Source organism: Macaca mulatta, chromosome 6 (genome assembly GCF_049350105.2).
Source record: "Macaca mulatta isolate MMU2019108-1 chromosome 6, T2T-MMU8v2.0, whole genome shotgun sequence".
Taxonomy (NCBI): Eukaryota; Metazoa; Chordata; class Mammalia; order Primates; family Cercopithecidae; genus Macaca; species Macaca mulatta.
Window position 1 is genome coordinate 72,765,727 of NC_133411.1, and position 22,399 is coordinate 72,788,125.

Here is a 22,399-nt window from a genome sequence, read left to right on the forward strand (position 1 = left end):
CATATAACTCTGGGGATGGGTCTAATAAGGAATACAGCAGCTTTATGTGTTTTTAGATGATTTAGGTTACTGTGTAATTTTTGGAAATAATAATGAGACCATAGAAAGAAATGTGAGTCTAATAATAGACCCTAAAATAATCAAATTATATTTTACATAGCCTTCTAATGAAAGCAATTTCATCTTTTAAAAATGGTGGGATTAATCGGATTATGAAACTGATAAAACCAAACCCCAATAAAAGTAATTTCCTTCCTTAAAATCTTTTATTGTTTTTCTTTTTTCTTTTTTTTTTTGAGACAGAGTCTCACTCTGTCACCCAGGCTGAAGTACAGTGGTGTGATCTCGGCTTACTGCAACTTCCGCCTGCTGGGTTTGAGCAATTCTCCTGCCTCAGATTCCAGAGTAGCTGGGAGTACATGCGCCTGTCACCACGTCCGGTTAATTTTTGTATTTTTAGTAGAGACAGGGTTTCGCCAAGTTGGCCAGGCTAGTCTTGAACTCCTGACCTCAGTTGATCTGCCCACCTCAGCCTCCCAAAGGGCTGGGATTACAGGTGTGAACCACTGCGCCTGGCTCCCCTTAAAACTCTTTAATGATGTCTCATTGCTTACAGATTATAGTTCAAGCTCCCAAACATGGAACACACGACCCCTTCTTCTTGTTCCTAAGAACTTAAAATGGTAGTCTCAATTCTTACCACTTCCTGCCTCGCCTATGATACACCAGCAACACCAGATTGCTTGTAATTCTTGACAAACACCTAACACAGCTTGTTGTACATCTGGTGTTTCTTCACAGCACCCAATCTGTCAATAACTGCCATAACCTTCATTCTTATCCTTAATCAAAGTGCAATTCAGTCACTACTTTCTCTAGGTAGCCTCTTCTAATTTCTCTAGACTAGGTTAGGTACCACTCTGAGTTTCTATAAACTCATGTCAATTACTGCACTAATTATATAACGGAATATGCTCTAGTGTTTCTTCTACCAACTACACTGTGAAGTCCTTCAGGGAGGCAAATGTGTCTTACTTATCTCTGTATCCCCAGTACTTAGCACAGCATTTGCCATGTTAGGTACTCAATAAATATTTGTTGAAGAAAGGATTCAATGGCATTTTAATCAACATTATTAACAACTCTTCAGCCTAGTTTACTCTGAAGGCAAACTAGGGTTATATACTTTTAGATAGAGTTGTAAATACAAACACATATAGTTGTTTTACTTCTCATTTATTGTTGTTTTGACCTCAGAGAACCAAAGATGTAAATGGAGATGTATATTAAGTATGAAGAAAGAGGGACACCTCTGAGAAATACCAGCCAACATATGATATGCAAAAAAAAAAGGGGAAATTGTGTGGGGAGAAGGTCCATCAATCCAAAAATAATGGCCATAAAGTGCCAGATAATCTAGTTCCAGATGCAAACCTAAATATAAATTCCGTCTGCTTCTGGTGAAAATGACATGCATTAGGTTGTAAGAATATGAACCAAGTATCAATTGTCTGCTTGAAGAAGCTGAACGTGTTTAACTGTTATATTAATAAATTCAACCTTTACTATTATAGAATGCTAGCTGTTTATAATAATTTTTAAAATGAATATTGCTTGAATTTTAAAATATTGATAATTATATATATTAAAACTAGAAGTGATTTCAGAGATAATCTGGTACAACATTTTATAGATGAAAGACATCAAGGCCCAGGGAAACTAAGTGACTTTGTTCAAGATCATACAGGTAGTTAGAATGAACAGACTGTTTTACTGCTAATTCAGTTTTCCTTCTGGTACATACTGCCTGGGAGGGAATTTCATTCATTTTCTTCTAAAATGTATTCATGAGATTTATATCCAATCTCAATAATATCATTTTAGAAGAAAATTACTTCAGTAAAAATAAATTTTTATTCAAATGAGGTATTTCATAAACTATGCTAAAATTATAGGAAATTTACTTAGGAATACCAAGATAATTTCTGGGGGGAAAATTACTGATCATTAAAATATTTTAATTTGCATATTACATTAGTTAATGAGGATTGACTTTTGCTCTTCTCAATCATTATTGTGTCACCATTCAGAAACCTAATGACCTAATTTATAATCTCTACAATTAACAGTAATAAAACTTACAAATAACTCAATTAACTATTTCACTACAATTACTATCATTTTTAACTATCTTACTCAATGGAATGAGGTCATTGCCTTTGCAGCATCTTCTAATCATTTTTTAATATTTCATTTTACTATTATTTTTTCAAGGCTAGTCAAGTCAAGCAGTGGGAGTGGAGAAACACCACAGAACTTGGGTCAGCCTCGTTTTTAAAAAAGCTTTATATTAAAAACCGATTTTTAAAATCTTGATAATTGAAGAACTGTATTTTCAAAAAATTAGCAGCAAAGGCAAAACAAAACCCTAAAAACCTGTTGGCTCTGTATTTTTCTCCTAGTCACTGACTGATCTATTTAAACAAAAGCATTTCGAGAGGCCCAAACGACTAAATTAGGTTATGGAAAGGCTGAAAGCGTGAGAGCTGTCATGGCTGCAATGCTATTATACAAGAGGGCTGTGGATACAGCTTCCCTAGAATTTAAGCATGGGTAAGCATATGTTAAGAGGAGTTATAAGGCTCCCTGAGTCTTACTGAGGGTACCCACATTGGGTGCTGGGTGAAAGAAGAATCAGTAAACCTTTCTAGCCTGTGAGGTTAAGTATACTTAGCTGATTTCATTATCACGAATTCACCTGCAGCCATATCTGTAGGTGATCAATTTGAAAATTTCTACGTGCACCATAGTGAGGTATTTGCAATCTTTGGTGCTATGCCATGATGTTGGTTGATGTTTGATGCTTCTACAACATAAGCATTTACTTTATTGGGCATAAGGGATACCTAAGTATTAAGCAAAGTAACACTGATCAATGTGAAAATAGAAATTTAAAAAACATATCTACTAATATGTATTTGAAAATGCTTACCCATATAAAATTTCCATTATTATATAAAGGCTTTCATGATGCAACTCCCTGGCTCTTAAATTTTAAAAAGTACAGAATAAAATTCTTAATTCTTTTTTTGACACTGCTCTTGAGGTTGCCACAAAAGGAAAAGAGAGAAACACCCCAAACTGCTCATTTATGAAAACATAAGTTCAGTGTGAAATTTGCTTTAAAACTACAAATTATGTCTGACAAAATAAATATATATGCTCACATTTATAAAATTTTCCACATTACTCATAGAAACAAGCTTCACAAAATTTACATACTGAATACAATAAAAATCAGTTCTAATAAAGATTTAGCTATCTTCCCAAATAAAAATTTCTGTGTTTGAGGTATCACTGTAAGACATGCCAACATGGCACATTTGTAAAACAACCCAGGAGTCTATCCTAAAAATCCTGACCAACTCAGCATCATCTCTGCAGACTTACTAACAGGCTGAACTAATCTCTTTATATAAGAAAGAAATATTTCAATTATTACAAAAACAAAGGAGGCAGGTACTAGAAATTCTGCATTTCGTAGAACAGTGAAACTTCGTTAGAGATATTTTCATGATCATCTTCCTGCAGACACCATTCATTTAAAAAGTCCTAGTCAAGACCATTAAGCAGCTGCACCTTCTATGACATTGAAAAAAAATCCCTAGAGATTTAGAAAAAAAAGAAGAATTTCACTATCTTTAAAAGATATTCTATTTTAGTATATAAAGCTATTAAATTTTTCTGTGTCAAGAGCAAAACATTACCCCTTACCTAGCTTCATGATTGGAAGGTGGACACCTGAATCAGCAATACTCATTAGCTGCTACGTAGATGACCCGTGTTGACTGCGGTAAAGCCATTTTACAATCAACTAATGAAGTAATAACACTAGCCAAACACACAGAGACACAAATACCAAAAACGATGTGTTTAGTATACACAAATAGCTATACTTGGGGCATGGTGATCAAGTAACAAGACTGATTTATTACTTTGCAGTCATAGCACATTAAAAATATATTGCCAGAGGGATAATGGTCCCACATACGAAAAATGTCTATGGGGAAAAGGCTGTGATTTATTGCAAAGCACAATATATAGCAAATTCCAAGGAAGGGCAAACACTTTTTAAAAACAAATTTTTAAATTTAATGGCTTAAGCCAAAGTCTCAGTTACTTTCTGGAGAATTCAGAATTAGGTGTAGAAGACTGCTTTTCCTTTTTTCTCTTCTTTTTTTCCTTTTTGTGATGTTTCCCTTTTTTTGATTTGCTCTTTTTTTCTTTTTTCTTTTCTTTCTTCTGATATTTTTGTTTCTTTTGTTTTGAAGTGTCCTCTTCAGTGGAACTGGATGAGTAAGACCTATGGATAATAATACACACTGACTGAGAATTGCATTTATGACTGATAGATAAATTTAAGCGGGATTTGAACTGCCTTAAATTCTTCTTGAAGTAAGGTAGTGAGTATAAACATAAACTTAAAATGTGCTTCATATATTTGCATTCCCTTAAAACGCTGAATTTAGAATTTGTGCTGCTTGGTCACAGAAATTAACAAAACTAGTATCTCTATTCCACTCAATTTTAGTAATGAGTTTTAAATTCAGTAAGGATGAAATTATTTTTCTGTGACTTTTGGTTTTTCATGCAGTTATACCATTCAAAATCCTAAAATGCAAACAAAGGGGCATTCACCAAGCCTTATTATATTCACTTGTGTATATAATAACTTAGCATATTTTCTTAAAACTGCCTCAAAAGTTGCAATTCTCTATTTTAAAGGGCTATAATTTTGCGTTCATAGGAATGAATTAAAGCTGAAAGTTAGCAAAATAAAATTCTGCTGATTTTTCAAGTACTGGGTCCGTCTAGATGGAGAGTAATGAATACTTGCATTACAAAATAATTTTCATTAGTTACAAAGGATGCTTTTATGCTAGATATAAATGAAAAAGGATGGGTTATCATTATGCGTTTGAAAAATATTGCTTTAATACTAAATTGGAAAAATTGGTTGGATTCCTTCCTCTAATATTAAAAAAAAAGGAAAAGAAAAAGAACAGAAAACACTGTCTTTCAAGATCTTACGTAAAGAGATGTGCAACATTCTACCTATACTCAAACTCAAAATATGAGTGACAAGACAGAAACTGAGTGAATTTAAAATGTAAAAAAAGGTACCTGAAGAGTTAGTTTAGTGATCTAAATATTAGGAGTTAAAACTCAAACTAAGAAAACCTGAGACGGACATAAAGGAGGTGCCAATGTAAATTCAGGAGACTACAGGGGTCCAAGGCTATCTTGTGTCTGTATAGTGTGTGAATTCCTTGACTGCCTTCCTCCTTTAGTGACTCCGAGTTTTCCCTTATTTTTGTAATGTTGTGTTCCTTTCTCCTCCTAGTTTGTCTGCTTACTCAGACTTCCGACCATCTGTTAAAGCTTATTTTCTCACGTATTCTCCTGCTCCCTTGCCTCTTCAGTTCTGTTATTCTCGAATCTTGTCTACTTTCCTGTTTTAAAGACCCTGCTTGACTTGACCTCTGGATTCTGACTAAAGCTTCTTCCCTGCCTGCACTTTTTTCTTTAGCTTTTTGGTCCCAAAGTTTTTTTTTTTTTTTTTTTTTTTTGAGACAGAGTTTCACTCTTGTTGCACAGGCTGGAGTGTAATAGCGTGATCTCAGCTCACTGCAGCCTCCACGCCCCCGAGTTCAAGCTATCCTTCTGGCTCAGCCTCCCAAGTAGCTGGGATTACAGGCACCAACACCACCATGCCTAGCTATTTTTTTTTATTTTTGTATTTTTAGTAGAGATGGGGTTTCACTGTGTTGGCCAGGCTGGTCTCAAACTCCAGACCTCAGGTGATCGACCCGCCTTGGCCTCCCAAAGTGCTGGGATTACAGGAGTGAGCCACCGTGCCTAGCCTGAAGTCTCAATTTTAAGATAAAATTTTAGGCTGTGGCATAGCAACACGTTCAGGTGGCACTATCTCTGCTAAATGTGCACAGAAAAGTTAGTTTAATTTCAGGTTTGTGATGCTCAAGGTAAACAGGCCCAAATAAATAATCTGTTACTATAAAAGAAATATTTGGGAGGCCAAGGCAGGTGGATCACAAGGTCAGGAGATTGAGACCATCCTGGCTAACACGGTGAAACCTTGTCTCTACTAAAAATACAAAAAAATTAGCCGAGCATGGTGGCGGGTGCCGGTGGTCCCAGCTATTTGGGAGGCTGAGGCAGAAGAACGGCATGAACCCGGGAGGCGGAGCTTGCAGTGAGCTGAGATCGCACCACTGGACTCCAGCCTGGGCGACAGAGCAAGACTCCGTTTCAAAAAAAAAAAGAAAAAGAAAAGAAATATACAGATGTACCTCAACTTACGACGGGGTTACGCCCTGATAAATCTATCTGCAGCTGAAAATACACAAAATACACCTACCCTACTGAACATCATAGCTTAACCTGGCCGCCCTTAAACATTCTCAGAACACTTACATTAGCCTCTAGTTGGGCAAAATCATCTAACACAAAGCCTATTTTTATAATAAAGCGTTGAATATCTCATGTAATTTATTGAATACTGTCCTGAAAGTGAAAAATAGAATGGCTCTATGGGTACCTGAAGTACATTTCTACTGCACTATCATAAAGTTGAAAGATCATATCGAACCACAAAAATTGGGAACTATTTGTATTAGAATTTGGAAGACTATTAGATAATCTCATTTCCTATAAGCAATCCATCTTGCTGTGCTGCAACACATGAGTTAATAATACATGAACAGAAAACTCTGAGCTCTACATTCCTATTTGTTTTTATATTAAAGATTATTAGTTAACTCCTAACACTTGAAAGTGAGCTACTTTTCCAATTTATAAGACACCTGAAATATTCAAATACATGTATTAAATGCTCTATAAAAACTACGAAGTGGCAGCCCCTGGTTTCTAGAACCTATTCTGTATGAGAACTGGGTCTAAACTAGAATTATGGTTAATTGCTTTTAAAAAATGCCTGTATGTGCAAATTTATGCTAGTATGAATGAAACTGCACTGATTAACAAGAGAAATGGCCACTTACTACTTTCAATAATTTCTTTAACCAGTTAGTTTTTAAAAGAGTTAATAGTAAAAATGCACAGGTGGCTGAAGACTGGAAGGAAGTTATGATGCCAGTGATTCCTTCAGGTCTTTCACAACCCTCATCAGCCATCATTCATATACATACATACATATATATATATATATATGAACTTGTCATGCTAAATATATGTAAATATAAATACAAATGTGTGTGTATGTAGGTGCATACATGCATATATATGATTTTATATATATATATTATATATATATATAATACACATAAAAAATATATTTTTTTTTTGTCGTGGGGTGCGGGCGGCAGACAGGGTCTTGCTGTGTTGCCCAGGCTGGAGTTTAGCGGTGTGATCACATCTCCTGGGCTCAAGCAATCCTTCCACCTCGGCCTTCCATGTAGCTGGGAACACAGGTACATGCCACCACACTTGGATATTTTTTTTTCCTTTTGCAGAGATGAGGTCTCACTATGTTGCCCAAGCCTGTCTCAAACTCCTGGGCTCAAGCCATTCTCCTGCCTTTACCTCTCAAAGTGCTGGGATTATAGGCATGAGCCATCGCACCTGGACAGCATGACAAGTTCTATTAAATTCTATTAATAAGTTAATTTATTAGCCATGGTAATATTACAAGAATACAAATATTTTTGTCAACTTCATGTATATGAAGACAAAATATAAAGAGTTTAAACTTAAGCTCAATGAAAAGCTTAGTTGTTGAAGAAAAAATATTAAATTAACTGTATTATATGTAAAAAATAAAATTTTATAATCCATCCTAGACTCATAGGCCTGCTTTGTTTTTTAAAATGCTGTTAAAAAATACCTTTTCCTTTTTTTTTTCAATTTGATTTTTTCTTTGCTTTTTTCTTTTTTCTTTTCCTCTTCTTCATTTATTCCTGGGAGGTGAGAAGAAAAAAATCCAGTCATCATGAGTCTATATATTAATATGGCATGTAAATACGTTAAAATTTTAGCTGTTGGTGAATTTCACTGGTTAGGATATTGTACTTCTTTTGTAATAATTTTCCCCTTTCTTAATTATCTTTATCCATTAAAAAACTCATAAAAGTATTAAATGCTTTTTATAAACATTTCAAATACTAAGTCCATCAAGCAAAAAAATGCAAGTACCCCACCTCTAATTCCCATAGGACGTCAATGCCAGTGGTTTGATGGGCACCATTTGGGCCTCAAAAAGCAGAACAGTACAACAGTGCACAGTTTTAAAATTTTCTTCTGCAACAAAATTAGGATCATGCAATACATATTATTCTCTAACTTGTTTTTTAAATACACTATTCGGTGTCTATTCTTCTAGGCATTCTTTTTACAAAACCAAACACACACACATTTACTCATACACACACATTTACTCATACACACACATTTACTCATACACACATAGTTGCACGTAAGTTCCAAGTATTTTTTTGCCTTTGAAAAACGTACTGTCACATATATTTTGCAGCTTATTTTTTTCACTTAACATAGCAGATATTTACCTTTGTCATTAAACATATATCAATATCATTATTAAACACAGAATAGTGTTCCCATGAGCCATAATTTATCAATTTCTACTTTCATTGTTAGAAACAATAAGCAATAGAAATCTTTTACATATAAGAAGTATTTCTGGGTGACAGAGCTTGTTTACGTTTATTTAAAGAAAGAACAGGCCGGGCGCAGTGGCTCACGCCTGTAATCCCAGCACTTTGGGAGGCGAGGTGGGCGGATCACGAGGTCAGAAGTTCAAGACTAGGCTGGACAACATGATGAACCCCACTTCTACTAAAAATATAAAAAATTAGCCAGGTGTGGTGGCAGGAGCCTATAATCCCAGCTACTCAGGAGGCTAAGGCAGGAGAATTGCTTGAACCCGGGAGGCAGAGGTTGCAGTCAGCCGAGATTAAGCCACTGCAGTCCAACTTGGGCAACAGGGTGAGACTTAGTCTCAAAAAAACAAAACAAAACAAAACAAAAACAAAAAACAGCAATACATTCAATTTTACTTTAATAAAAGAGTATTAAAGTAAAATTCAAGAAATAGCTTTTCTACAAGAAAGATTATTTCCCAAAAGAGCTCTCTAAAGAAAAAAGACTATAAAAAACTAAGAGTTTGGAGCTATTCTTTTTTTTTTTTTTTTTTTGAGACAGAATCTGGCTCTGTCACCCAGGCTGGAGTGCAGTGGCATGACCTCAGCTCACTGCAAGTTCCAACTCCCGGGTTCATGCCATTCTCCTGCCTCAGCCTCCTGAGTAGCTGGGACTACAGGCAACCACCACCAGGCCCAGCTAATTTTATGTATTTTTAGTAGAGACAGGGTTTTCACCATATTAGCCAGGATGGTCTTGATCTCCTGACCTCATGATCCACCTGCCTTGGCCTCCCAAAGTGCTGGGATTACAGGCTTGAGCTACCACGCCTGGCTGTAAACATTTTAAAATATCTGTGTATATATATGTATATATTCCAAATCTATATATTTTCTAATTATAAAAGCAATGTACGTTCAAGGTAGAGACTTTATAGGTTTCAGAAAAAATGTATAAATAAGAGAATTAAAGTTTTGCTGTTAGGATCTCCTTTTAGTAGCCAGGAAGACTTGGGGTTATTTGGCAAGGTAGAGAATAGAGATCAGTTTGTCTCATAAAATCCTAGGAGATTTTTATTGACCACACTTTATTCAACAAATATTTACTAAATGCTTATGTGTCAGGCACTGTGCTATGTACTGGGTCTTTGCTGTGCATGATCCTTGCCCACAGGTAACTTATAGTTAAGTGGTGAGAAAGAAAATGAACAGGCAAAGATAGCATTCTAAGTGAAGAGCAAGGATAGTGCATGTCAGGAAGAGGAAATCGGTGCCAAAGCTCCAAGACAAAAAGAGTTTGGTGCATTCTAGAAACTAACAAGAGGTTGTTGCAGATAGAAGGGGAGGGGCAACTATGAATAAGAATGAACATGAATGAGAACAGATGAACAATAAATCATAAATACATGTAGAGTACCTTGAAATGAGAGGCCAGAGAGGTAAGCAGGAACTTGCTTATTCAAGACCATGAAGGCAGCAGTAAGGATTTTACATTCTAAGTGAGATGGACTGTGTGATCGGCAGTCTTAACATGTTAAATGAATTGGAAAGGGCTAAAGGGAAGAGGCAGGGGAATAATAAAGTAACTGGAGTAATGCAGGCCAGAGATAGTGGTGCCCTGAATAAAGGCAGTGGAGGTGGTGGTATGTGTGTGAGAAGGACGATGGAACGAAAGGAATCAAGGATGACCACCAGGATTTTAGCAGTGCCACTGATTAAAATGTGGATTGGTGGGAAGTGGGTAGGAGACTGGAGGACAATTGTGGGTGGGGAGTGGAGACTTCAATTGTAGACATATGAGATCTAAAAGACTTGTTTGACATCCAAGTAGGTAACTGAAGTAGGCAGTTTGGTATGTGATTCTGAAGTTTAGAGATTAGTCTGGACACACACACTGATCAGCTTACAGATAGTATTTAAAACTATGGGGAATAAATAAAATTATTTAGTTAGAGAATGATGAGAAAAAAATACAGGGAGTAAAGCCCAGGAAGATCATCTGCATCTTGAGGAACTCCAACATTTATGGGCTGAGAAGAGCAAGAAGAAGAGCTATCAAAAAGATTGACAAAGAAGGGCCACAGGGTTGGAAGAATACCAGAACCAAGAAGTAGGAACGTTAAAGAAGAGAGGGGCCACCTATCAGATAGTACCTAAAGGCCAAGTAGAATGTGGATAGAAAAATGTCAAATAGATTTGGCAAAAAGTAATTAAAGTCCTTGACAAGTGGACTGAAAAACAAATGGAAATAAAAAGGTAGAGAAAGTAAGAATAGATAACTTTTCTGAGAAGTTTAGCTAGAAAGCGGCAGAGAAATGGGATGTTAGCTAGAGGGATGCAAAGGATCTAGGGAAGAAGGGGGGAAAAACAAGAAAAAAATTGATGCTGATTGAAATGATGATGTAGAGAGGGGATAACTGAAGAAATTAAATTCTTGAAGAAAAAGATTCATAGCAATTATGGTAGGACATGCCTTTGAAAGGAGGGACAGTCCTTCCATTTTAACTGAAGGAAAGAAAAGAAAGATGGATATATATGCTAATTTGTGGATTAAGTAATTGGAAGCTAAGATGCTCTCATCTGGTGTCTTCTATTTTGTCAATGAAAGAGGGAGTCATTAGCCGAAGGCGGAAGGGAGAAGTGGGAAGTCTGAAGACTGGGGGAAAGGTACAAAATAAGTATGGGGAGTGAACTTGCAAAAATAAATGCAAGCTGAGATTAGGGATCATGAATTTATAAAAACACGAGTCTGCCTCTTTACCTTTGCACTGCTGTAAGGGGATCAGCATGGAGAAGGCAAAGAGAGGTTCATCCATATTTGGGGTCTTGCTAGATAAGGGTAAAAGATAAAGAAATGAGTAAGGCAGTTACTGATATTTGCAAAAGAATAATTATGATAATGTATGATGGAATCTAAGCTAGATAAGGGGAAGACTAACTGAATGAAAGTGGTGGGTCAATAGCCTGAGGGTCTTTACATTAAATAAACTGGAAAGATAAGAACTTGGGGTAAAAAGCGTAGAGTGTATGACATTAATTTTGGAGGCTGAGAACAAGGTCCAGGGTGCAATCATGGAAATGTGTGGCTGAGGTGAAGAGACAGAAAAGATCATTTTCAATGATAAGGTCCAGAAGATGAGCTAGGGTGTTGGCAGGTCATTCACAGGTCATCTAAGAAAGTCTCTAAGAACAATGAGAGGACTTGAGATGAAAAAATAAGACAATTGAGAGTTTGAGGGTGGAGGATCGCGTGAGACCCAGAGTTAGAAACCAGCCTGGTCAACATAGTGACACCATGTCTTTATAAAAGAAAAAAAAATTAGCAGGCATGGTGGCATATGCCTGTAGTCTCAGCTACACTGGAGGCTGAGGCGGAGGATTGCTTGGGCCCAGGAGTTTGAGGCTGCAGTGATTCACGAAGCCACAATTGCGTTACTACACTCCAGCCTAGACAACAGAATGGGACCTTGTCTCAAAAAAAAAAAAAAAAAAAAAAAAAAAGAAAGGAGTCTTCAAATAATTGTGCGGAATAGCCTACAGTAGATATATGAAGACAATAAAAATGGGAAGAAGCAGGAAAGCCAAATGACAGGAGTCTCAAAAGGGCATTTTGCTAAGACAATACGTTGATGATGTCCTGAAGATATAAAAAATGTGAGTTATTAAAGACAATCAGTGGGAAGTATGTAGTTTAGAGAACTAAAAATGTAATTAAGAAAAGGAAAAAAAAAATGGCCAGACCAAAGATAAAATGTATTACGGAGGAAAGCAGTCTTGAAATTCCAAGAACTATTTTTAATGTCTTCCAGCTCTCAGTTATGTCTCTTCCTTTCTGGAGGTGGCGCTGGCCACCTCTTTCCTGAGTGCTATCAGCTAAGGTGTCAATGGTTGGCATACTAAGTTGGAAAAAATAATTAAAGGCAAAGTGAAGAAAAACAGGATGGGGGAAATAAGGCATTTTTAAAAAAATCACATCCAATGACAATGTACATCTGGAGACTCAGAAATTGTACAAATAAGTACTATAGGTTACTTATCTCTATTTCTAGTATCCAGGATTTTGTCAGTTACGCCAACAGCTTTTTAGAAAACTGATCAATGCCATTTGTTCTGAAAAACTTCTCTCCATTATGACAGAAGTACTAAAACAATGCAAGTGATGAAATGCTGGGAGAGATTCTATACTATTTAAGCAGAATGAATAATATGATTTTTGAAGCTCACCTATTTCAATTACATGAAATACTTGGAAATGACAAAACACTCTATCAGCTCAGGTTCCTATTTGCAAATGACATGACAATTTACACTGATATTCCCAAGGAGTCTAAAAAAATCTAGAATTAGTGAGTTCAGCAAGAAGAAAAAATAAACAAAAATCAATTCATTTTTATTAGCAACGAACATGCAGAGAACAAAATTAAAGATACAGTATCATTTATAATTTTCCAAAAAAGGTATATAAAAAGTGTATAGGCCTTATATGCTGAAAACTACACAGTGCTGATTAAAGAAATCCAAGAAGTTTTAAATAAACAAAGAGACACATCATGTTCATGGATCAGAAGACTCAACGAAGTAATGACGTCCATTCTCCCCAAACTGATATACACATTTAATGCAATTCCTATTCAAAATCCTAGCAAAGCTTTCTGTAAATATAGACATGAGTTTAAAATTTTTATGGACATGAAAAGGAACTAAAATAGCTTGAACAATTCTGATGAAGAATAAAGTGGGAAGAATTAGTATCCTCATTCAAGACTAATTTTTAGCTATATTAATAAAGCTTATGTGGTATTAGCAGAGGCAAAGACACATCGATCAACAAAACAGCACAGAGAATCCAGAAACAAGCACACACAAATAGAACCAACCGATTTTTTTTGGCGGGAGGAAAAAAAAGCAAAGCAATTTAATGCAGGAAAGACAGCCTTTTTAAGAAATAGTGTTGGAACAACTGAACAACCATAGGCAAAATCAAGCCTCACTGCTTACATAAAAATCAACTCAAAATTTATCATGGACTTAAATGTAAAATTAAAACCACAAAACTTTTAGAAAAAAATATATGAGCATTTTTCAGATCTATGCATAGGCAAAGAGTTCTTATATTTGACACCAAAAGTATAGTCTCTAAAAGGAAAAATTGATAAACTAGACTTCATCAAAATTAAAAACTACTGCTTTGTGAAAGACCTGGTTAGAGGATAAAAAAGACAAATGCCACACTAGGAGTAAATGCTTTCAAAACAGGTATCTGAGAAAGTACTAGTGTCTAGAATGGTATAAAGAATATCAACATGTATAAAGAACATACAAAATACACACATGTACCCACATATATATATACACACACACAGATATATCTATATATGTTCAGAACTCAACATTCAACAGTAATGAAAAGATGCATAACATTATTAGGCATTAGGAAAATGTAAATAAAACCACAATGGGCTATAACTACACATGTGTTAGAATGCTAAGCACAAAAATGCTGGTGACAAAGCCAAATGCTGGTCACTCATATGTTTCTCGTAGGGATGTAAAATGGTGCAGCCACTGTAGAGTTTGACAGTTTATTAGGAAACAAAACATACAACTACCATAACAACCCAGCAATTTTACTCTGGGGCATATGTCTCATAGAAATAAAGAGTTATGTTCACCCAAATCCTGTTTATAGCAGTTTTATTAATAATAACCCCAAACTGACAATCCAGTGGATAAATACTTAAACAAACTATAGTATATCCATAACACACACTACTATTCAGAAATAAAAAATAACAAACTATTGATACATGCAACAACCTCAGTCAGTCTGTAGAGAATTATAATTAGTGAAAAAAGCCCATCAGAAAGGATTATATGCTGTAAGATTCTATTTACAAAACATTATTGAAATGACAATATTATAAAAACAGAGAGCAAAGTTTTGGTTTAAAGGGCTTAGGAAGGTGGTGAGGGCAAGAGAGAAGTGGATATAGCTATCAAAAGACAGTATGAATGGTCGTGGTGGTGATGGAAATGTTCTGTGTAGACTGCATTAAAGACATTATCCTGCGTTGAAACTGAGTTTTCGAAGACGTTACCATTGAGGGAAACCAGGGAAGGGACAAAAGGGGTCTCTGTGTGATTTCTTACAGTTACATGTTAATCTACAATATTCTCAAAATAAAAATTTCGATTAAAAAATCAATTATCACATATGTATGGGTCTATTCTGTTCCACTGATCTATCTTTACATCGATACTACACTTTCATGATTGCCTGTGGCTTTACAAAAAATCTTGAAATTAGGTTGTGTTAGTTTTTCAATTTTACTAATCCTTTTGAAAGTGTTTTGGCTTTTCTAGGTTCTTTACATTTCCAATCGGCTTGTCAATTTTTTTTATTTTTATTTTTAGAGATAAGGTCTTGCTTGGCTTGTCAGTTTCTCAAATGGCCTGCTGGAATTTTGATTGTGATTGCTTTGAATTTATAGATCTGCCTGGGGAGAAGTGACATTTATTTTAAAATTGAAACTTCCACTCAATGAATATAGCATATCTTTATTTCTTTCTTTAACTTCCCTCAATAATATTTTGTAAAATATATTTCAGTCTTGCATATCTTTTGTCAGATTCACATTCTTAGTATTTCATTTTTTATGCTATTGTAAAAGATACCTGTAAAATTTTAACTTCTGATTGTTCACTGCCAGTGTACAAAAATATAACTGATTTCTGCTAACTGATCTTGTGTCTTGCAACTTTGCTAAACTCAGTTATTAATTCTAGAAGCTTTTTTGATAGATTTAGTAGATACTTCTACATAGATGATCATTCATCTGCAAAAAAAGACAGTTTTAAACTCTTTCCTGAAATCTGGATACTTTTGATTTATTTTTCATACCATATTGCAGTGGCTAGAATCTCCAGCAGAATGTTGAGTAGAAGTGGTATGAGTGGACATATTTGCCTTGTTTTTTATGTTATGGAAAGACTTCAGTCTTTTATGATTAAGTATGATGTAACATTTTGGTTTTTTATAGATTTTGTATGAAGTTAATGAAGTTCTCTTCTATTTCTAATTGGCTCAGAATTTTTTATCAGAAGTATATGATGGACTTGCTGAATAATTTTTCTTAAAATATTGTGACAATAATATAGGTTGTTTTTAGTCTCTTAAATATCATGAATTACACTGACTTCTGAATATAAAACAAATGTATTCCTGAAATAAAACCAACTTAGTCATGATATACTTTTTATATACTGCTAGATTCAATTTGCTAAAATTCTCTTAAGAATTTTTGCATCTGTATTAATAAGTCTCTAACTTTCTTTTCTTGTAATATCTTAATCTGGTTTTGTTATCAGGGTAATGCTGGTCTCATAAATTGAGTGGAGAAATACTCTCCTCCCTTCAATTTTTAAAAAGATTTTGTGTACAAATTCTATTATTTCTCCTTTAAATGTTTTTTCTTGTAAGAGAAGCCACTGGGCATGAAGTTTGTTGAAGTTTTTATTTTTATTTATTTATTTTTGAGACGGAGTCTCGCTCTGTCGCCTAGGCTGGGGTGCAGTGGTCGGATCTTGGCTCACTGCAAGCTCCGCCTCCCGGGTTTATGCCATTCTCCTGCCTCAGCCTCCCGAGTAGCTCCGGACTACAGGCGCCCGCCACTTTGCCCGGCTAGTTTTTTGTATTTTTTTAGTAGAGACGGGGTTTCACCGTGTTAGCCAGGATGGTCTCGATTTCCTGACCTCGTGATGCACCCGTCTCAGCCTCCCAAAGTGCTGGGATTACAGGCGTGAGCCACCGCGCCCGGCCTGAAGTTTTTAAACTAAACATTTAACTTAAGAGATGCAGGGGTACTCTTCATATTTTAGATTTCTTCTTCAAACTTTTGCTGGTTTGTATCTTTCAAGTAATTTGTCCATTTTATCTAAGTTATCCAATTTATTGGCATAAAGTTCTTTAAAATATTCTCTTCTCCCTTTTATATCCATATGATCTGTAGTGTTATCAATTCTCTCATTTCTGGTTATCAGTTATATATGCCTTTTCTCTTTTTAAAATCTCATTAGTTTGGATAGTGATTTTTCAGTTTATGGACCTTCTCAAATAACCAGTTTTTGGTTTTGTTGATTTTCTGTAGTTTTGTTTTCCATTTCATTTATTTACCTCTGATCTTCATTATTTCCTTTCTTCTGCTTACTGTGGGTTTAATTTGTTCTTTTTTCTCGTTTGTTAAGGTGGAAGTTGAAGTCATAGATTTGAGACATTTTTTCTTTTTTTCTAATACAGGTATAAGCTTGTCTCTAAGTACTTCTTTGGAGGCATACCACAAATGTGTTTTTATTTTCGTTCAGTTAAAATTACCTTCTAATTCTCTTTTGCTCTTTTTTTTTTTTTGTTGACCCAATAGACTATTTGCAATTATGTTAAATTATAAACACTTGGGAATTTTCTAAGTAGCTTTCTGCTATGGCCCAGTATCAGGTCTATCTTGATAGGTGCACTTAAAAACAAAACAAAACAAACAAAAACAACAACAAAAAAGTATATTTTGCTGTTGTTGGGTGAGGTGTTGCATAAATGTTAAATGGGTCAAGTTGGTCGATAGTGTTACTCAAGTCTTCCATGTCCTCACAGATTTACTGTCTACTTGTGCCATTAGTCAATGAGAAAGGTGTTGAGATCTATGGCTATAATTGCAAATTTGTCTATCTATAAGAATTTTTATTTACGGTTATACCAGGATTTGTTTCAGATATTTGTTATTAGGTGCATAAACAGTTAGAATATATATATATATATATATATTTTTTTTTTTTTTTTTTTTTTTTTTGAGATGGAATCTCACTCTGTTGCTCAGACTGGAATGCAGTGGCACGACCTCGGCTCACTGCAACCTCTGCCTCCCCGGCTCAAGTGATTCTCCTGCCTGAGCCTCCTAAGTAGCTGGGATTACAGGCACATGCCACCATGCCCGGCTAATTTTTTGTATTTTTAGTAGAGACGGGGTTTCGCCATGTTGACCAGGCTGGTCTCGAACTCTTGACCTCAGGTGATCCGCCTACCTCAGCCTCCCAAAGTGCTGGGATTACAGGCGTGAGCCACCATGCCAGGCCCACACTTAGAATTTTTATGTTTTCTTGACCAAATGACCCTTTTATAATTAGGAAAAAACCTCTTTATTGCCAGTATTCTTTGCTTTGAAATCTATTTGGTCTGACATTAAAATTGTCACTTTAGCTATCCTTTTAATAGCTGTCGCTCTCTTTTTTTTTTTTTTTTTTGGAGTTATGATAATTTCAGACTAACTACTGCAAACATGTCCCAAAAAAGTTATGAGGAACTAAGGAAATAAAACAGTAGCTATGGGAATAATTTCCTCTTCCACTTAGCAATGATGGATAAGGAGTTTACTTTCTAGGTTTTATAGAGAAACTGGTTCTAATGAAAACAAAATATACAGAATATGCTATCCAACACCAGCAGAATACATTCTTTTCAAGCACATAGAACATTCTCCAGAACAGAGCATGTTAGGCGACAAAATAAGTCTTCACAAATTTAAGAAGACTGGAATCATATTGAGTATCTTTTCTGACCACAATGGTATGAAAATGTAAATCAGTAATGAAAGAAAAACTGGAAAATTCACAAAAATGTAGAAATTAAACCACACACACCTGACCAATCATTGGGTCAAAGAAGAAATCAAAAGAGAAATTAAAAAACAATCTTGAGATAAATGAAATTACAACACACCACAATTTATGGGATTCAGCAAAAGCAGTACTAAAAGGGAAATTTATATGATAAACGACTTTATTAAGAAAGAAGAGGGCCAAGTGAGGTGGTTCATACTGTCAAAAAAAAAAAAAAAAAAGAAGGATCTCGAAAAAACACAACCAAACATTATACCTTTAAGAAACTAGAACAACAACAACAAAAAAAACAATAAATGAAATAGAGACTTGAAAAACAACAGAAAAGCTCAAAGAAACTAAGAGTTTTTTAATAAAAAGATAAAATTGACATATCTTTAGACTAACTGAAAAAAAAAACAGAGGGTCAAAATTAGAACTGAAAAAAGAGTATAAGTGATGTCACAGAAATATAAAGGGGTGTTATATAAATATATAACTATATAAGAGAATACAAGGAACATTTATATGCCAACAAATTGGATAACTTACAAGAATACATTCCTTGAAACATAAAATGTATCAGGAGTGAATCATGAAGAAATCAAAAATAGGAACAGACCAGTAACAAGTAAGGAGACTGGGTCAGTAATCCTCCCAACAGAGAAAAGCCCAGGACTAGATGGCTTTGCTGGTGAAGCCTACCAAACATTTAAAGAGCAATTAAGCCAATTCCTCTAAAGCACTTCTAAAGAACTGGCGAGAAGAGATCACTTCCAGACTTATTTTACAAGGCTGGCATCACCCTGATACCAAAGCCAGACACAGGTACCTTAAGAAAATAAAATTACAGACCAATACAGCTGATGAACATATATGCAACAATCTTCAGCAAAATTCTAGCAAACCAAACTCAGCGGCACATTAAAAGGACCATCCACTATGATCAGTTGGGATTCATCTATGGGATACAAGGATGGCTCAATATATGCAAATCAAGAAATGTGAAACACCACATTAAGAAAAGGAAGGCTAAAAATCAAATGAATATTTCAGTAGATGCAGAAAGAGTATTTGACAATATCTGTGTTCATGGACTGAAAAAATATTGTTAAAATGCCTGCATTATCTAAAGCAATCTATGGATTCAATGGAATTCCTACCAAAATCCCAATGGCTCTTTTGACAGAAATATAAAACATAATCCAAAACTGTATACGGAACCACAAAAGACCCCATATAGCCAAAGCAATCTTAAGAAGAACAAAGCTGTAAGCATCACACTCCTTGATTTCAAAATATATTACACAGCTATAGTAATTAAAATAGTATTGTACTGACATAAAGACAGACACACAGACGAATGGAACAGAAGAGGAAGTCCAGGAATAAGCGCATGCATATATGATGAACTGACCAAGAGGGGTGTTAAGAACACACAATGGGAAAATGATGTCTGTAGCAAATGGTCTTGGGTCAAGTGTATATGCACACACAAAAGAATAAAACTGTACCCTCACCTCATGCCATATATAAAAATCAACCTAAAATGAAGATATCTGAAAACAACTTTATTCTGTTTTCACACTTGGCTAATAATTTGGTTGAGAATATTATTCTGACTTGGATATAACTTCCCTTCCAAAATGTGAAGGCATTCCCCACATCTATTAGCTTTCAGGACTGCTTCAAAGAAGTGAAAAGTTATTCTGACTCCTGATCTTTGACTGATGACTTGTTTAATCCCTGATCCTGGAAGCCTGGATTATATTTTCCTTGTTCCCTGTGATATGAAGTTTTATAATGGTGTGCCTTTGTGTGGGTCTATTTTTAGCTCTGTATTTGGTACTTGTGGAACCTTTTCAATTGTAAAACTAATGTCATTCAGTTCTTAGACATTTTCTTTCTGGGACTCATTTGAGTGAAGTATTTCCTAGACTAATTGTGATATATGTCTGGGAACCAAATAGGTGAAGAGGGCTGGAAAGTTCTTAGCCTTTAACTTCCTCCCTGTTTTCAGCTATGTTAGTGTGTCCCAGTCTAAAGAACTTATGTTTTACCCTGTCTAGAAAATAAACCTCCAGTAGTCTGCTGGGGTGATGAAGTCATCTGACTTCACAGGGGAAGGGGACTGAGGGTTTAACTCCTGCAGACTTGAAACCAATCCTCCTGTTTTTAGCCTTATATTCAGCCAGAGGCACCCAAGGATATTATTTATCATGTCTTTAGGGGATTTTAGAATATATATCGGGTTACTTCACAGCTTTCCACACTGCTAAAGAATTTGGCTTTTTCAAGAGAGTAATCAGTTATCACCCATCTGCTTTTCAGTTTCCAAAATTTTACTGCTATTCCCTCCTAACTCATTTTCTTTGCCCTTGTGAGTTTATGTCTTTAAATTTTTTTCTACATCTGTCATTTTAGTGGTATTTCAGTAGAGAACAAAACTGTGTGTATTCAATCAACTATCTTTACCCTGAAGCTGTATATACTCATATATAATATGATTCTTGTTTGCCCTCTTTGGGATTCTCTGCCTCTTTTTCGTTTTCAGCTTGTTCTAGCACCTTACATTTGACCTCTTCACTTAACTGGACATAATATGGAAAGCTTGATATTAAAAACAAAGTTTATTGTTTAATGTTCATTGATAATCTAAACTAAAATGAATTTAAAATTTATAACTCTCATTCCTTGTCTAAGATTATATTAAAATAAGTTATATTTTATTTCAGAGTGATATTTATCATATTGCATTTTGTAGTTTACAAAGTAGTTTAATTTATGGCATCACATTTTATTCCTAAAAACCCCACTGCACAGATGAGCTATTTTATACATAACGTGGGAAAGAAAGGATTAAATAATAGGTCTGCAATTCACTCTCTCTCTAGGGAGAGAGGAGGATATACCCAGGAAAGACAGAGAGTGACCTGGAGAAATCTCTCTGAAACACACTAACAACAGATCTCCTGGAAAAAAAATAAATGATATCTGTTAGCCACAGAATCCTCATTTATATAATTATTATTTACATCCTTTTAGTGGGATGTAACTGAGATTGCTGATAGTAAACAAACCTGGAATCTATGGATTTATGGGGTGTAGTTCCCTGGAAAATGTAACTACCCAAGCATAAAATGAGTATGTTTCATGACCAAATCAACTTTCTTTGGTAGAAGTAATAAAGAAACTTCTTGTTAACATTGATCAGAGTGGGTTCTGAAGTAGAAAGGAAACACCTGGGGAGCTGTACTGACATGCCCAGAACTCTCTGCTTTGCCTATGCCTCATGATCACTTGTATACTTGAAATTATTAGTGAAGCTTGATACTGGCTAACATCGCTGATCTGCCTGAGCATCATTTGACAATCCAATATTTTGTGTTATCCCACAAGGCAGCCGAGCCTCAGGATGGTTAAGTGACTTGGTGAAAGTCACGTGCTAAAACAAATTGCCAAATAGGACTAGAAACCAAATCTTAAATCATACTTTTTCAGCCATTTGACACATATCCTAATGTGATGGGGAAAAAACAACAACAAAAAACTTAAGCTGTGTGTCAGAAATAGACTTGCCTCCTGGATCTGTACTTGCTTAGCTGTTCAATTTTAGGCAAGAAACTTACAGTATTTAAAACCTGTTTCCTATGCAGTAGCTCTTACATAAACTACAAAAGAGATCTTAGTAAGTGTAATGGAAAGCATGATATGACATTTACAAACATTTCTAAAGTATGGAAAAAAAAATATTGCTTACTTTTTTCCTGTAATGCCTGCAATTTATTCAGTTCTTCATTCTCTTCATCACTATCTTCACTACTTGTACTGCTGACATCCAAAACTATGTCCCTTTTAGGGTCTACTCGGAGAAAATTGCGGCATTCAAAAGTCAGGTGACCAGCTAAGTGAAACAAACAAAAAAAATGTGAATGATAAAACTAAAGATACATTATGTATTTTTGTATGTTTTGCTGCCTCACGGTAACCAATAAGTTACAATTTCAATAATACAGTGTAGAAAGCTTTAACTTTTATTCAGTTGGTAGTAGTTTGGT

At 35.2% G+C, this 22,399-nt stretch overlaps 1 protein-coding gene across 4 annotated transcripts in view; it reads right to left on the reverse strand.

Annotated features, from left to right (window-relative positions):
- Nucleotides 1–2,336: 2,336 nt before the first annotated feature.
- The window catches only part of SREK1IP1 (SREK1 interacting protein 1), a 46,306-nt gene continuing 26,243 nt past the window's right edge, over nt 2,337–22,399 (reverse strand). For 3 of the 4 annotated variants that reach the window (XM_028849083.2, XM_015140028.3, XM_078003813.1), the window contains 3 exons: nt 22,102–22,245; nt 7,925–7,997; nt 3,919–4,363 (listed from right to left, as the gene is read on the reverse strand). In XM_028849083.2, coding sequence (XP_028704916.1) covers nt 4,177–4,363; nt 7,925–7,997; nt 22,102–22,245 — 404 coding nt within the window. In that variant the 3' untranslated portion in view covers nt 3,919–4,176. 4 annotated transcript variants of the gene reach the window in all.